Consider the following 19,024-nt stretch of genomic DNA (forward strand, 5'->3'; position numbering starts at 1 on the left):
ACAAAACAAAAGAGATGGTTGTTGACTTCAGGAGGGCATGGAACGACCACACCCCGCTGAACATCGACAGCTCCTTGGTAGAGATCATAAAGAGCACCAAATTTCTTGGTGTTCACCTGACGGAGAATCTCACCTGGTCCCTCAACACCAGCTCCATAGCAAAGAAAGCCCAGCAGCGTCTCTACTTTTTGCAAAGGCTGAGGAAAGTCCATCTCCTTCTGGTACAACAATCTTGCTCTAAGGTCCTCAATGTTATTTTCCAGAAACTGTACATTCACCAACAGAACAATCAGGAGTGGAGGTGGAAGTCCTCTGCATTTCAATTGTTTCTGTAGCCCAGCACGTCTTCCCTGCATCTGTTTTTTAAAGGAGAACTGCACTCACGGCATAAGTCTGCAGTCCAGGATTTGCTGATATCATTAGGTTTGAGCATTGATTGACCTTTTAAACTCCTTAAAACGATGGTTCTTACTGAAGAACATATGACTATGACTGTGGATTTCAGCTGTAGTAATCCTACCTGGGAATATTTCATGATTCCCATTGGAGCTGCACTCAAAGAGTCGCCACTTATTGGAGCCATCTTCCCAACATCTGAAATGGCCACTCTAGCACTGATTACTGTACCATAATTGGGAACATAAACAAGAAGAGGTTGAGAAGCTTAGATGGAGCCTTTTCCAGAGTCCACACATGTGCACATCAAATTCAATGTCAAATTATTATCAAAATACCATATACTGCCTTGATATTCATTTTCTTGCAGGAAATAAAGAAATACAATAGAATTTATGAAAACTATGCATAATGCATATATACATATAATAAAAAAGTAAGTGGGAACTTAGAGGATTTGAAAGCTTTTAAAAAAACAGAATGCAACTAAAGTAGACATTAAGAAGGTAAAGATGGAATACAAAAGTAAGCGAGCCAGTAATATTAAAGAGGATACCAAATGTTTCTACAGATACATAAACTGAAAAAGAGAGGTGAGGATGGATATTGGACTGCTGGAAAACGATACTGGAGAGGTAGTAATAGGGGACAAGGAAATGGCGGTTGACCTGAATAAGTATGTTACATCAATCTTCACTGAGGAAGACACAAGCAGTGAAGGATGGAAGTTCCAGGTATCAGGGGTCATAAAGTGTGTACTTACCATTACTAGAGAGAAGGTCCTTGGGAAACTAATAGGTCTATAGGTAAATAAATCACCTGGACCAGATGGTGTACACCCCAGAGTTCTGAGAGAAGTGACTGAAGAGATTGTGGAAGTTTGTGTAAATGATCTTTCAAGAATCGCTAGATTCTGAAATGGTTCTGGAAGACTGGGAATATTCCAAGTGTCACTTCACTCTTCAAGAATGGAGAGAGGCAGAAGAAAGAAAACACTAGGCCAGTTAGTCTGACCTCAGTGATTGGGAAGATGTTGGACTCGATTAAGGAATCAAGTAGGTTTTACACTCCCTATACCGACAATCTTGCTGATGAACGTGCAGTTTCCTATGAATAAAATCGATGATCTCAGAGCCACGGTGCTGAATCAGAGGGACATGAAGACTGCGTGTGTCCTTTGTTTCACGGAATCCTGGTTAACCCCTTCCGTACCGGATGCAGCGATTCAGATCGACGGGTTTACTAGACACCATCAGAATAGATCCATAGAGTCTCTCAGACGCGGAGGTGGAGGAGTATGCCTCATGATCAACTCTTCTTGGTGCACAAATATATCCGTGCTGTCCCAATTCTGCTCAGCAGACCTGGAATATCTAGCAGTAAAGTGCCGTCCTTTTTACCTACCACAGGAGTTCTCTGGGATCAGTTTGGTAGCAGTTTACATTCCACCTCAGGCCAATGTCAAGCAGGCTTTAGATGATCTGAGCAATGGGATCAACGTGCACGAAACAGCGCACCCTAATGCCTTTACCATCATTTTGGGAGATTTTAACCAGGCAAGTCTGAAAAAAATCACTAAGCAACCACCATCAGCAGCTCATTTGCAATACTAGAGGAAACTACACACTGAACCATTGCTACACCACCATCAAGAACACCTACTATGTCTACCGTACTATTCCACGCCCTCACTTCGGGAAGTCTGATGCTTTGAGAGGTTAGTCATGACTAGACTGAACTCCTATCTCAGCAAGGACCTAGACCTCCAAAAGGTCAACAGTAGACACAATCTCAATGGCTCTCCACACGGATTTAGACCACTTGGACAACACAAACACTTACATCAGGATGCTGTTCATCGACAGTAGCTCAGCATTTTAATACCATCATTCCCACAATCCTGATAGAGAAGTTGCAGAACCTGAGCCTCTGTACCTCCCCCTGCAAATGGATCCTCGACTTCCTAACTGGAAGATCACAATCTGTACGGATTGGTGATAACATATCCTCTTCGCTGGCAATTAACGCTGGCACACCTCAGGGTTATGTGCTTAGCCATCTGCTCGACTCTTTATATACACATGACTGTATGGCTAGGCATAGCTCAAATACCATGTATAAATTTGCTGATGATACAACCATGGTTGGTAGAATCTCAAGTGGAAAGAGTGAGCAGCTTCAAATTCCTGTGTCAAGATCTCTGAGGATCTAACCTGGTCCCAACATATTGATGTAGTTATAAAGAAGGCAAGACCATATAACCATATAACAATTACAGCAAGGAAACAGGCCATTTTGGCCCTTCTAGTCCATGCCAAACGCTTACTCTCACCTAATCCCACCAACCTGCATTCAGCCCATAACCCTCCATTCCTTTCCTGTCCATATACCTATCCAATTTTACTTTAAATAACAATACCAAACCTGCCTCTACCACTTCTACTGGAAGCTCGTTCCACACAGCTACCACTCTCTGAGTAAAGAAATTCCCCCTCGTGTTACCCCTAAACTTTTGCCCCCTAACTCTCAACTCATGTCCTCTTGTTTGAATCTCCCCTACTCTCAATGGAAAAAGCCCATCTACATCAACTCTATCTATCCCCTTCATAATTTTAAATACCTCTATCAAGACCAAAGGAACTAGGGGCCAAAGGAACTAGGATAAAGGATGAACTGAAGGAAATTTATATTAGGCAAGAAACGGTGTTGGATAGACTGTTGAGTCTGAAGGCTGATAAGTCCCCAGGACCTGATGGTCTGCATCCCAGGGTACTTAAAGAGGTGGCTCTAGAAATCGTGGATTCATTGGTAATCATTTTCCAATGTTCTATAGATTCAGAAACAGTTCCTGCTGATTGGAGGGTGGCTAATGTTATCCCACTTTTCAAGAAAGGAGAGAGAGAGAAAACGGGGACTATAGACCAGTTAGCCTAACGTCAGTGGTGGGAAAGATGCTGGAGTCAATTATAAAAGAGGAAATTATGACACATTTGGATAGCAGTACAAGGATCAGTCTGAGTCAGCATGGATTTATGAAGGGAAAATCATGCTTGACTAATCTTCTGGAGTTTTTTGAGGATGTAACTATGAAAATGGACAAGGGAGAGCCAGTGGATGTAGTGTACCTGGACTTCCAGAAAGCTTTTGATAAAGTCCCACATAGGAGATTAGTGGGCAAAATTAGGTCACATGGTATTGGGGGCAGAGTACTGACATGGATTGAAAATTGGCTGGCTGACAGGAAACAAAGTGTAGTGATTAAAGGGTACCTTTCGGAATGGCAGGCTGTGACATTAATGATTTAGATGAAGGGATTAAAAGTAACATTAGCAAATTTGCTGATGACACAAAGCTGGGTGGCAGTGTGAAATGTCAGGAGGATGTTATGAGAATGCAGGGTGACGGACAGGTTGGGTGAGTGGGCAAATGTATAGCAGATGCAGTTTAATGTGGATAAATGTGACGATATCCACTTTGGTGGCAAGAACAGGAAGGCAGATTACTATCTAAATGGAGTCAAGTTAGGAAAAGGGGAAGTACAACAAGATCTAGGTGTTCTTGTACATCAATCAATGAAAGCAAGCATGCAGGTACAGCAGGCAGTGAAGAAAGCTAATGGCATGCTAGCTTTTAAAACAAGAGGAATTGAGTATAGGAGTAAAGAGGTTCTTCTGCAGCTGTACAGGGCCCTGGTGAGACCCCACCTGGAGTATTGTGTGCAGTTTTGGTCTCCAAATTTGAGAAAGGACATTCTTGCTATTGAGGGAATGCACAAGGTTAATTCCCGGAATGGCGGGACTGTCATATGTTGAAAGGTTGGAGCGACTGGGCTTGTATACACTAGAATTTAGAAGGATGAGAGGGGATCTGATTGAAACATATAAGATTATTAAGGGATTGTACACACTGGAGGCAGGAAGCATGTTCCCGCTGACGGGTGAGTCCGGAACTAGAGGCCACAGTTTAAGAATAAGGGGTAGGCCATTTAGAACAGAGATGCGGAAAAACTTTTCCACCCAGTGATTGGTGGATATGTGGAATGCTCTGCCCCAGAAGGCAGTAGAGGCCAAGTCTCTAGATGCATTCAAGAGAGAGTTAGATAGAGCTCTTATAGTTAGTGGGGTCAAGGGATATGGGATGAGGGCAGGAACGGGGAACAGATTGTGTATGATCAGCCATGATCACAGTGAATGGCAGTGCTGGCTAGAAGGGCCGAATGCCCTACTCCTGCACCTACTGTCTATTGTCTATTGACCCCCCCCCCCCACCTCAACCTTCTACACTCCAAAGAATAAAGACCTAACTTGTTCAACCTTTCTCTGTAACTCAGTTGCTGAAACCCAGGTAACATAGTAGTAAATCTTCTCTGTACTCTCTCTATTTTGTTGACATCTTTCCTGTAATTCGGTGACCAGAACTGGACACAATACTCCAAATTCAGCCTTACCAATGCCTTGTACAATTTTACCATTACATCCCAACTACTATATTCAATGCTCTGATTTATAAAGGCCAGCATACCAAAAGCTTTCTTCACCACCCTATCCACATGAGATTCCACCTTCAGGGAACTATGCACCATTATTCCTAGATCACTCTGTTCTACTGCATTTCTCAATACCCTACCATTTACCATGTATGTCGTCTTTTGATTAGTCCTACCAAAATGTAGCACCTCACACTTATCAGCATTAAACTCCATCTGCCATCATTCAGCCCACTCTTCTAACTGACCTAAATCTCTCTGCAAACTCTGAAAACCTACTTCATTATCCACAACGCCTCCTACCTTAGTATCATCTGCATACTTACTAATCCAATTTACCACCCCATCATCCAGATCATTAATGCATATGACAAACAACATTGGACCCAGTACAGATCCCTGAGGTACACCTTTAGTCAACGGCCTCCAACCTGACAAACAGATATCCACCACTGCTCTCTGGCATCTCCTATCCAGCCACTGTTGAATCTATCTTACTACTTCAATATTAATACCTAACAATTGAACCTTCCTAACTAACCTTCCATGCGGAACCTTGTCAAAGGCTTTATTGAAGTCCATATAGACAACATCCACTGCTTTACCCTGATCAACTTTCCTAGCAACCTCTTCAAAAAATTCAGTAAGATTTGTCAAACATGATCTTCCTTGCACAAATCCATGTTGACTGTTCCTAATCAGACCCTATCTATCCAGATAATCATCTCTAACCATTCTTACCATCTCTTACCATCATTCTTACCATCTCTAAGAATACTTTCCATTAATTTACCCACCACTGACGTCAAACTTACAGTCCTATAATTGCTAGGTTTACTCTTAGAACCCTTTTTAAACAATGGAACAACATGAGCAATACGACAATCCTCCAGCACCATCCCCATTTCTAATGACATTTGAAATATTTCTGTCAGAGCCCCTGCTATTTCTACACTAACCTCCCTCAAGGTCCTATAGAATATCCTGTCAGGATCCGGAGATTTATCCACTTTTATATTCCTTAAAAGTGTCAGTACTTCCTCCTCTTTAATCGTCATAGTTTCCATAACCTCCCTACTTGTTTCCCTTACCTTACACAATTCAATATCCTTCTCTTTAGTGAATACCGAAGAAAAGAAATTGTTCAAAATCTCCCCCATCTCTTTTGGCTCCACCCATAGCTGTCCACTCTGATTCTCTAAGGGACCAATTTTATCCCTCACTATCCTTTTGCTATTAATATAACTGTAGATACCCTTTGGATTTATTTTCACCTTACTTGCCAAAACAACCTCGTAACTTCTTTTAGCTTTTCTAATTTCTTTCTTAAGATTCTTTTTACATTCTTTATATTCCTCAAGCATCTCATGTACTCCATGCTGTCTAAATTTATTGTAGACAGCAGCTATACTTTATTAGGAGTTTGAAGAGATTTGGCATGTCAACAAATACACTCAAAAACTTCTATAGTTGTACTATGGAGAGCATCCTGACAGGCTGCATCACTGTCCGGTATGGGGGGACTTCTGCACAGGACCAAAATAAGCTGCAGAAGGTTGTAAATCTATTCAGTCCATCTTGGATACCAGCCTACAAAGTACCCAAGACACCTTCAAGGAGCAGTGTCTCAGAAAGGCAGCATCCATTATTAAGGACCTCCAGCACCCAGGACATGCTCTTTTCTCACTGTTTCCATGAGGTAGGAGGTATAGAAGCCTGAAGGCACACACTCAGTGATTCAGAAACAGCTTCTTCCCCTCTGCCATCCAATTCTTAAATAGACATTGAATCTTTGGACACTACCTTTTTAAACATAACAGTATTTCTGTTTTTGCACGTTTTATTTAATCTATTCAATATACACAATTGATTTACTTGTTTATTTATTATTATTATTTTTATTTATTATTTTTTCTCTGCTTATGTATTACATTGAATTGCTGCTGCTAAGTTAACAAATTTCACATAGTATGCCGGTGATAATAAACCTGATTCTGATTATTAAGGATGAGGTCTCAGGTTACTTGAAGACACATGATAAATAGGCTGTAGTCAGCATGATTTTCTCAAGTGAAAATCTTGCCTGACAAATCTGTTGGAATTCTTTAAAGAAATAAAAAGCAAGATAGACAAAGGAGATTTGGTTGATGTTGTATGCCTGGATTTTCAGAAGGCCTTTGATAACATGCCACATATGAGGCTGCTTAAGAAAATTAAAGCCCATGGTATAACAGGAAAAAAATTTAGCATGGATAAACCAGTGGCTGATTTGCAGGAGGCAAAGATTAGGAATAAAAGGAACCTTTTCTGGTTGGCTCTCAGTGACTAGTGGTGTTCCGGGGGGTCTGTGTTGGGGCCGATTCTTTTTACATTATGTGTCAATGATTTGGATGATGGAATTGATGGCTTTGTACAAAGTTTGCGGATGATCTGAAGATAGATGGAAGGGTGGGTAGACTTGACGAAGTATAGAGGCTATAGAAGGGCTTAGACAGATCAGGAAAATGGGCAAAGAAATGGCAAATGGAATACAGTGTTGGGATGCACTTTGGTAGAAGAAATAAAAAGGTTGACTACTTTCAGAATGGAGAAAAAATACAAAAACCTGAGATGCAAAGGCACTTGGATGTCCTTGTGTAGGATTCCCTAAAGGTTAATTTGCAGGTTGAGTCTATGGTGAGGAAGGCAAATGCAACGTTAGCAGTTATTTCAAGAGGACTAGAATATAAAAGCAAGACTGTAATGTTGAGACTTTATAAAGCACCTGTGAGGTCTCACTTGGAGTACTGTGAGTAGGTTTGGTCCCCTTATATTAGAAAGGATGTGCTGAAACAGGAGAGGGTGCAAAGGAGATTCACAAAAAAGATTCCAGGATTGAATGTCTTGTCATGATGAGCATTTGATGGTTCTGGGTCTATATTCACTAGAATTCAGAAGAATCAGGAGTGACCTCATTGAAATCTATTGAACGGTGAAAGGACATGACAGAGCAGATGTGGAGAGGATGTTTCCTTCTGTAGAGGAGTCAAAGACCAGAGGACACAGCCTCAGAATAGAGGGACGTCCTTTTAGAACAGAAATGAAGAGGAATTTCTTTAGCCAGAGAGCGGTGAATGTGTGGAATTCATTGCCAAAGGTGGCTATAGAGGCCTAGACTTTATGTATATTTAAGGCAGAAGTTGATTCTTGATTGGTCAAGGCATGAAGGGATATGGGGAGAAGGCAGGAGACTGGGCAGAGAGGAAATTTGGATCAGCCATGATGAAATGGCGGGCCAAATCGCATAATTCCACTCCTTTATCTCATGGTCTTATGGTCTAAACAAAGATTGTAAAATAACCATTATGCAAAAGAAGGCAAATAGAACAAATTTTAAAATTAATAAATAAATACTAAGCACGTGTTTCAAAAAATCCTTGAATGTTAGTCTGTAGGTTGTAGAATCAGTTCAGAGTTATGAATAAAGTTATCCATGCTAGTTCAGGGGTCTGATAGTTATAGGGTAATAACTATTCCTAAACCTGCTGATGTGGGATCAAAAGCTCCTGTACCAATGATAGTAACGAGAAAAGAACATGGACCGGATGGTGGGGGTCGTTGATGATGGATGCTGCTTTCATGTGGTAGCATTCCCTGTAATGTGCTCAATGGAGGGGAGGGCTTAGCCTGTGATAGATTAGCCTGCATCCAAGCATTCTGTAGACTTTTCCATTCCTGAGCATTAAGTATTTCCATACCAGGTCATGATGCAACCAGCCAGGAAACTCTCCACTGTGCCTCTATAGGCATTTGTGGGAGTTTTAGATGATATGCTGATTTGGTATGCCAATGGGCATTCCCTACACATGCATCTGCTAGTGCATGTGCAGTAATTCTCTGCAGAAGAACCTTGTCTGGCAGCCACTGGATCAATTCCTTGCAGTACATAGCCCAGGTTTTGGTTGGTGTGCAACAACTACCCCATGTTAAACAATACATCTTCCGTTCTATAATGTTAAATTTGGGATATGGAGTGTCAGGACCCTCACTGGTGATACCAACAGTGAAAAATCAGAGCCCAGCTCTTACATAACACAAAACATTACAGCACAGTACAGGCTCTTCAACTCACAAAGTTGTACCAACATTTTAACCTACTCTAGTTTGGGGGCTCCAGACTCTTTGCCATCAACGCTGCTGAGTAAGTGGACAGGAAACAGCCAATGCACCTTCAGCTGGAGGAGCTAACGGAAAGAGAAATAAAAACTTCATCAGCAGATTCAGTCAATCTGGCATCTTAGCTATTACTGCCATCAGAGAGGAGGTACAGGAGCCTGAAGACACACACTCTGCATTTTAGAAACAGCTTCTTCCCCTCTGCCATTAGATTTCTGAACAGACAATGAACACATGAACACTACCTCTCTAATTTTACTCTCATTTTGCATGACTTATTTACTATAATTTTTAATAAGTATTTCTTATTGTAATTTATGTTTTTTTAATGTATTGCACTGTACACCTGCCATAAAACAACAAATTTCACAACATAAGAACCTGATCTTAACCCTGATTCTGATTCTTTGTGCAAATAATGAATGACTTATAAGCCCAATGTGGAGGCTTCTGAAAAGCCTAATTAAAATTATATTGATTACATCAAAGGCACTATTTGCATTTACTTACTTTGTCACCTCCTCAAATAATTCAATTAAATTTGGCAAACCGAACATTCTCTTTAACAAATTCATGCTGATGGTTCCAGATTAATCTGTGCCTTTCCAAATGAAGATTTATGCTTTCTCTTGGAATGGTTTCCAGTAATTTTCTTACAACAGAAGTTAAACTGACTGGCCTGTAATTACCTGTTCTCTTCTTTCCTCTCTTTGTACATTATGGTACATCGTCAGCAGTTCTCCAGCGCTCCAACACTCCTGCATACAGAGAGGATTGAAAAATGTAGTCAGAACCTCTGCATTTTCCTCACTTTCAAAAAGCCTTGGATATAGTTCATCCATGTTTGGCAATATATCCATTTTCAAAGATAATAAACCCTGTTTACACTTTCCCTTTTATGATTTTTGAATGATTGACAGTAATTTGTTTTAAACACAAGTGGTATCAGATCTTTTTAGTGAAGACAGCTGTGAATCATTCATTAAGAGATTTACCCACATCCACTGCCTCCACATCTAAGTCTCTGCTCTTTTCCCAGTTATGCTTCTGATTATAGCTATCAGTTTTCCTTCTGAATTAAGCATTTTTAATGTTTTGACTTGACAATTTCTATTTCATAGCTGTCTAAATCTTCTTTTCCTAATTTCACTACAACACTTACTCAACTACCTCAAGCTTTCTGCTCTTTTGAGCTGTTACTGTACCTCTTTTGTCATATCTCGCCAAATGCGCCTCAATATCAACAACTTGAAGATATAGGAATTTAACACGTATTCATTTATTCTGAACACCCTCAATCTTTTTAAATGCTACTTGTTCCTAGAGGCTGAAGTGTTCAAGAGCATCTTCAATTTCCCACTTGAAGGTTCCTACCTGCTTCAAAAGGGCATCAATCATAGTGGTGCCCAAGAAGAGCAGGGTGAACGTCCTCAATGACTATCATGCAGTTGCACTCACATCTGCTGGGTTAAAGTGCTTTGAGAAGTTTATCATGGCTTGAATTAACTCCTGCCTGCCTGGACCCATAGCTATTTGCCTACCTGCAATTGTGTGTTGCTTGGATTTCCAGCATCTGCAGATTTTCTCTTGTTTACAATTTGCAGTTTCTGTTCACGCTTACTGTTTTATAGATTTTCTAAGTATGCCCACAAAAAAAAGAATCTCAGGATTGTATCTGGTGACACACATGTACTCTGGTAATAAATTTTACTTTGAACTTTGAATGAGGACCAGAAGGAAATCTGGGTGGAGAAATGCCAGATGGCATTTAATCTTAAGAAGTGTGACATGTTGCACTTCAGAAGATCAAATTCAATTCCATTCAATTCAATTCAAGTTTAATTGTCATTCAACCATACGAAACAGCATTACTCTGGGGTCAAGGTGCAAAACGCAGTATCAACAGTCACGCACACAGCACAAAGCACACACAAGATAGCAAACCCAAATGGCATCACAATCACGTGCAATAAAAAAGATGAAAAACTGGTGCCATTAATCCACAGTTGACAACAATAAAACCCATCTTCCACACAGCAAACAATAGTGGGATGGGAGTGTGGCCAATTCCAACCTGGATGCTGACCACACTGCCCCCCAATGGAGGGCACCTGCCCTGATGCTCCCCCCAGGTGACACTGCGGCTTGAGGCGCTGTCGTCGCGCATAACGGGTAACAAGCCATATAGAATGTCGGCAAAGATGCAACCACACAAAACAGATGTTTATATAGTCCAGCCCCTTCAGTTCATTGAAATCTAAGATGTACAAATGTAAGATGAACATATATAGTAAATGGCGGGACCCTTAAAAAAATTGATGCATAGAGGGATTTTGGGGTGTAGGTCCATAGCCCCCTGAAGGTGACAACACAAGTAGACAGAAAGGTACGAAGACATACAATACACTTCCCTTTATTGGTCATGATATTTGAATATACAAGTTGTGAAACCATATTGTAGCTATACAAACTTCTGTTAGGTCATGTTTGGAACACTGGGTGTGGTTCTGGTTATCACATTACAAGAAATATTTAGAGGCTTTGGGGTGTGTGGGAAAGAGGTTTACCATGATGTGGTTTGGATTAGTGTGCACTAGCTATAAAGAGAGGTTAAGAAACTTGAATTGTTTTCTCTGAAGCTTTGGAGGCTAAGTCGTGACCTGATAGAAGTATATGAAATAATAAGAGGCATAGATAGGGTAGATTCTTTTTTTCTGGATTGAAAATATCAGATACTAGAGAGGGTAGATATAAAGCTGGAGGAGGGAAAAGTTTAAAAGAGATTTGAAAGGCAAATGTTTTTTTATGCAGAGCACTGTAGGTGCTTGGAAAATGCTGCCAGGGAAGATGGTAGACAGATATGACTGTCACGTTTAAGAGGCACTGAGACAGGATATGGCAAGATATAAATGGGGTTGTTTTAAATTGGCAGAGATATGGTGGGCAAAAGGGCCTGTTCCTGTGCTGAACTATTCAATGTTTTAGGAAAGATCCTCAAATGATATTGATATCACTTCAGTTATTAAACAAGTTTTGCTGATTGCCAAGATGGCACTGACAATATACAGTGATGTTTTGCAGGCAGCTCACAATTTATGCCTGTGAGAAACTAAATCTCATGGTAGCATATGTTAAATATATGTACTTCGATAATAGATACAATCTGAACTCTAAACCTTCTCTGGTGAAAAGATATGGTTTCTGGAGTAACCCATAGAGCTAAGATTGCAGACTTCATAATGACTTTGCAAACCACTTTAATCTGGAGAGCACTGTTGATAAATACTTATTTAGCGTTCACTCCCTTAAGTCTCATTCTTTGGGAAAGAAAGAATTGATATAATGTTCAAGAGGATAGTCAAAAAACTTTTCCTATGGAGAAGCAGAGAGGGGAAAGCCCAAAACATTGGAAATACACACTTAAAATTGGAGCTAAATTAGACTGGTGTTATTCCAGAAAGTATTTCTTCACAGAAAACCCAAAGAAAATTTGGACTTTTCCCAACAAACCATTCAGACTGAAGGGCTCTTTGGAAATTTAAAACTAAGATCATTGTTAGTTAGGGTTAATAAGAGTTAAATGAAGCATGAAGCCAAGCTTCAAATCAACCACTAATTAAGTGAACAGCAGAACTGGCTCAAGGAGGATGAAAGAACTATTGAATTGTCCATATTCTTGCTGGAAACAGCCAATCAAAATGTTAGCACTGAAATATAAACATCATGGGTCTCCAGCCTGATTTTCAAGGAATGATGAGAAGGTGCAGAGAAAAAGTTATCAGAATGGCTCTAAGGATGAGGGATTTCAATTAGCAAGTTGGACCAGTACAGTTGGGGTGAATACAGGGAAGCCAATCCCAAGATTCATGACATAGTTTCAAAGTAATGAGGAAAGGAAACCAAGGGGAATTGTATAGAAAGTCTTGTTCATGAAGAGCGCAGTGATGATCTGACATTTGCTGTCAATAAAAGGTGGGTGAAACGAGAGCGAATTGCGGCTCTCAATTTGGATTAGCACTTAAAAGACAGTAATTTGGGGAAAGAGCAAAGGGTGAAATTGGATGGACTGCTAAAGAACATGGACCTAATCAATGCTATGCTTAGTAATTATTATTGATTATTATGTATAAAGAACACATAGCTAATAAATGTTATGATAGCTAATTGTTAATTATGTGCAAATTACAAGTGCAACTTCAACAATACTCAAGAAACATGACATCCTACAAGACATAATGGTTTACTTTTATCTCTTCACAACCATTCTTTCAGTCCACCACCAATGCATAGTGGGAGCAATTTTCATCTACAGAATGTAATGCTGCAACTCACCAAGACTACTTAGACAGCACCTTACAAACCAATGACCTCCATCCGCTAGATTATCCCAACCTGAGGTCCACAAACCCCTTGCTTATTTGTATTGGTCCATGGCATTAAAATAGTTGGGAACCCCTGTTCTAGAATGTCAAGGGCAGCAAAAGCATAGGAACACCACCTTGTGTGAAGTTGGGCTCCAAGCCTCACACCACCTTGACTTGGAAATATATTGGTGACCCTACAGTGTCATTGGGTCAAAATCCTGGATCTGACACCTTAATGATCAGAGGTTGATGGATTCTTGATTGGTCAGCGTATGATGTGGTGGGGTGGGGGAGGGATGTGGGGAGAAGGCAGGAGACTGGGACCAAGAGGAAAATTGATGAATGGCAGAGCGGATTTAATGGACCAAGTGACCTAATTCTGCTCCTGTATCTTATGGTATATAATGCAGTGGTTCAAGACATTAGTTCATCAATTCCTTCTCTGTTAGGGGTGGGCAATTAAATGGTGGTTCAGCCTGTGAAGCCATTGACAAATAAAAAAAGCAACTCTATATCTCTAACATACCTGAATTAAAATCCATTCCCTAACCATTAGTCCTTCCCTTCCCCTCAAACTGAGGCTGTTCACAGCCTTGGTGTCACTTTGTCCCAAAATCAGCTTCCCAACACCAGTCAGTATTTTTTAACTACCACAATCTTCCGCTTCACGGCTTCATCCAATCACTTCTCCATAGTCTACCTTCCACAGAGTTCTTGGCTATGCTCTCACCGCTAGAATCGAGAACTCCAAGGCAATCTAATCTGACCTTCCACATTCCACTCACAGTGATCTGAGATCATCCAAAACTCTGCTGCCTGGCTCCCAGCTGATCTACAGTAAGTGGCCACTTTATTAGGTACTCCAGTGCACCTACTCGTTAATGCAAATATCTAATCAGCCAATCATGTGGGAACAACTCAAAGCATAAAAGCATGCAGACATGGTCAAGAGTTTCAGTTGTTCAATCCAAACATCAGCATGGTGAAGAAATTTGGTCTAAGTGACTTTGACAGTGTAATAATTGTTGGTGATGGTTAGAATGGTTTGAGTATTTCAGGAACTCTTGGGATTTACTGGGATTTTCACATACAACAATTTACAGAGAATGGTGTAAAAAACAAAAAAGGCCAGTTCTCTGGGCGAAAGTGCCTTGTTAATAAGAGTGGTCAGAGGTGACAGTAATTCAAATAACCACACGTTACAACAGTGATTTGCAAAAGAGCATTTCTGAATGCACAACACATTGAACCTTGAAGCGGATGGGCTAGAGCAGCAGAAAATCACAATTGTAGACTCAAAGCCACTTTATTATGTACAGGACAAACCTAATAAAGTGCTGTTGAGTATACATTGACTCCAATCTATACATCTCTCAGAATATGAAAACCACCCTTAATTACATATCTCTGCTCTTCCATTTCTCATTCCTCCTCCAGTGTTTCAACATTTATATTCTCCCAATTCCAGTCTCGTTTTCAGTCCTAAATTCAAACTCTCCATCATTGGTTGCCACACAATTAAGATCCTAGGCTCTAGAAGACCTTCCTGAAATAGTTCCATGGCAACAGCTCCGTGTCAAGGATCAAGGATCAACCAGTTACATTTACATGTATTAGGAAGTTACTGTAATGTGTTGGTACGAAGTGCAGTAAAATAAAACCACAACAGAATTATATAAAATTAAAGTTAGAATATGGATATGGAATAAAATGTGCATAAATACATAAATACCAGCATGTATTTACAATGTAACCAGCATTATAAAAAGTGGTTTACAGTGTTTAGAGTGCAGTGACTGAAATAATAAAGAGAGGGGATGGGAAGCTAATTAGAATAGGTGATCAGTTTAACTGCCTGGGGGAAGAAATTTTTTCAGATGGCATGAAGTTTTTCTTGTAATAGCCCTGTAGCATTTCCCAGAAAGTAACTTTTGGAAAAGGCAGTTTGCAGGGTGGATGGTGTCCACAATGATTTTTCCTGCCTGCTTCTTTGCCCTGGATACATATATGTTCCCAGGTGATGGTAGACTGCAGCCAATGGCCTTTTCTGCTGACCTGACAGTCCGTTGCATTTTCTTATCTATTGTGAGAGGGTGCCACAGCAAAGCAGACAGTAATGGCTAATGTGGGGATACGCTCTCTGAAGGCAGTGTAGAATTGCACCATTATGTTCTGGATAATGGAGGAAACTAGTTTTTCCACTAAGGTGCCTTTTAATGCATATTCTAATAACACTTTTGGACATAGTGTCAAATTTTCCTTGATAAAGGTCTTGCAAAATGCCTTGAGATGTTTCCATACACTGAAACTGCAATAAGAATACAAGTTACTTCCTGACACATTGGCCATCAGGTGAATTAACTTTTTTTTCACTTTTGATTTCCTAAGCGGCCAGAAGCAGGAGCAGATTATCCCAAACTCATTGTTCTAACGTAATCTCTTCTGACTTCAGATATTCACCTTTGGTTGGCGAGAGGACATTCGGCCTGGAGAGCCACTTCACACCAGGAAGTTCTGTTTTGATGCTGTCTCCCACAGCAGCCCTGTCACTCTGTATGACTGCCATGGTATGAAGGGCAACCAACACTGGCGTTATCGGAAGGTAAATAACATCCTTGTGTTGAAATGGTTGAGGGCATTGGATCACTCCCTGTTATTTTCCATGGCAGCATTGATTCCAACTTTGGATTCCAATAGTGTCTATGAGACAAATAAATCACTAAACCTTATGGTTGCAATTATAAACACAATCTGACACTGAGAGAAAATGAGGTATTCAGTCAAACGTTGACTCTAAGACAGGGGCTGAATCTGAGAGGGACCAATATTCTTGTGGGCAGGTTTACTAGAGTTTTTGGGAGTCATTTAAACTAATATGATAAAAACCAGCGTGATAGAGCTGAGGTTGAGCCAGCAGGTTTACAAGTAGATGATGGGTGTAACATGACTGTGCTGAAGGTGCTGCAGTTACAAGCATGTAGCATACGGAATAAGGTGAACGAATGCATGGAGCAATTAGAGGTTGGTCAGTATTTCGTTGTGGGCATCACTGAGTCGTGGCTGAGAAAAGGTCATAGTTGGGAGCTTAATATCAAAGGATATACTTTGTATTGAAAGGACAGGCAGTTGGTGTGGCTGTGTTGGTAAGAGATGGAATTACATCTTTAGAAAGAGGTGACATAGGGTTGGAGAATGATGAATCTTTGTGGGTGGAGTTAAGAAACTTCAAAGGTAAAAAAATAATTATGGGAATCATATATAGACCTCCAAATACTATCCAAGATGTAGGATTGGGATTGTAAAGGGAGCTGGAAAAGGCATGTAATAAGGGTAATGTCTGAATTGTACTGGAGGGCTTCAATATGCAAGGTGATTGGGAAAATCAGGTTGGTGTTGGATCGCAGCAGAGGGAGTTTGTTGAATGCCCACAAGATGGCTTTTTAGAGCAGCTTGTGCTTGGGCCTACTAGGGGAAAGGCTATCTTAGACTGGCTGTTGTGTAATAACCCTGATCTTATTAGGGAGCTTAATGTAAAGGAACCCTTAGGAGGCAGTGATCATAATATGATTGAATTCAGACTGCAATTTGAGAGGGAGAAGCATAACTCATATGTATCAGTATCACAATGGAATAAAGGGAATTGCAGAGGCGTGAGAGAGGAGTTTGCCCAAGTAGATTGGAGGAGGATACTGGCGGGGATGACGGCAGAGCAGAGATGGCTGAAGTTTCTGGGAATAGTTTCCAAGGCACAGAATAGATATAGAATTGTTCTCAACTGGCAGGGGTAGGAAACTGGCTGACAAAGGAAGTTAAGGACTACAGAAAAGCCAGAGAAAGGGCATATAAGGTAGCAAAGTGAATGGGAAGTTGGATGATTGGGATGCTTTTAAACTCCAACAAAAGGCAACTAAAAATGCTATAAGAAGGGAAAAGATAAAATATGAGGGCAAACTAAGCAATAGTATAAAGCAGGATACTAAAAGTTTTTTCAGTTATATTAAGAGTAAAAGGGAGGTGAGAGTTGATATTGGCCTATGGAAAATGATGCTGGTGAGGTTGTGATAGGAGACAAAGAAATGGCAGATAAACTTGATGAGTACTTTGCTTAAGTCTTCACTGCGGAAGACATTAGCAGTTTGCCACATGTTCCTGATTGTCAGGGAGCAGGAGTGAGTGCCATTGCTATTATAAAGGAAAATGTGCTAGACAAGCTCAAAGCTCTTAAGGTGGCTAAGTCACCTGGACCAGATAGACTATGTCCCAGAGTCCTGGCAGAGGTTGCTAGAGATAACAGATGCATTGGTCATGATATTTCTTTTTTTCTTGTAATTTTTTTTATTGAAGTTCATCATCAAACAAACATTTCTGTAAGATGTATTTCAGACATTGTACACATATATCATATAGTCATATATGTCACAAATCTCCACATAGTATTTATCTGAGGTATACACTTATGAAAAGAGTGGAGAGAAAAAACAAACAAAAGGAAAAAACTATGTACAAGTAGGGAGTGATCGTTTTTTTACAACATATTCATTGATTTGTATATTTTTTGGGACTGCCCTGTTATCAAAGACTATTGGAGGGGGATACACAATGCCCTATAAGACATCTTTAAATGCGAAATACCCTTAGAGAGTAAGACCATATATTTTGGATATATAACTCAAGAATGGTTGAAATAAGATAAATATTTAATAAATATACTGTTGGTGGCTGGTAAAAAGACTCTTGCTAGGAAATGGTTATCACAGGAGAGCCCAACTTTAAATGCATGGATGGAAATTACAATGGACATTTACAAAATGGAGAATATAACAGCATCTGTTAATCATAGGCTGGAACAATTTGATTCATACTGGGGAAAATGGTTTAACTACGTAAAGGTCATGATCTTTCAAGAATCACTTGACTCTGGCATGGTCCTAGAGGACGGGAAGATTGCAAATGTCACTCCACTTTTTAAGAAGGGAGGGTAGCAAAAGAAAGGCCATTATAGGCCAGTTAGCCTAACCTCAGTGGTTGGGAAAGTGTTGGAGTCTATTATTACGGATAGGCTTTCAGGGTACTTAGTGCCACATATGAGGCTGCTTAACAATATAAAATTTGATGGTGTAATGGAAAGGTACTGACATGGATAGATGAATGGCTGACAGGCAAGAGGCAGAAACTGGGAATAAAGAGGGCCTTTTCTGGTTGGCTGCCAGTGACCAGTGGTCTTCCTCAGGGGTCAGTATTGGGACTACTACCTTTTATATTGTTTGTCAATGATTTGGATAATGGAACTGATAACTTTGTGACAAAGTTTGTGGATGATGAAAGATAGGTGGTGGGGCAGGTAGTGCTGAGGAAGCAATGCAATTGCAACAGGACTTAGACACATTGGAAGAATAGGCAAAAAAGTGGCAGATGGAGTATAGTGTTGGGAAATGTATGCATTTTGGTAAAAAGAACAATAGGGTGGACTATTATCTAAATGGGGAGAAGGTCCAAACATCATGTAAGACTCCCAGAACGTTAATTTACAGGTTGAATCTGTGGTAAAGAAGGCAAATACGTTGTTGGCATTTATTTCAAGGGAAACAGAATATAAAAGCAAGGAGATAACATTGAGCCTTTA

The 19,024-nt window shown here is 40.3% G+C and overlaps 1 protein-coding gene across 1 annotated transcript in view; it reads left to right on the forward strand.

The window, feature by feature from the left end:
• Nucleotides 1-19,024, forward strand: part of galntl6 (polypeptide N-acetylgalactosaminyltransferase like 6) — a 784,854-nt gene that overhangs the window by 748,057 nt on the left and 17,773 nt on the right. The window contains exon 11 of the mRNA XM_059974280.1: nt 15,854-16,003. Within this exon, the coding sequence (XP_059830263.1) occupies nt 15,854-16,003 (150 nt within the window). The remainder of the gene's footprint in view (nt 1-15,853; nt 16,004-19,024) is intronic.

The sequence above is a fragment of the Hypanus sabinus genome, chromosome 7 (assembly GCF_030144855.1).
Source record: "Hypanus sabinus isolate sHypSab1 chromosome 7, sHypSab1.hap1, whole genome shotgun sequence".
Lineage (NCBI taxonomy): Eukaryota > Metazoa > Chordata > Chondrichthyes > Myliobatiformes > Dasyatidae > Hypanus > Hypanus sabinus.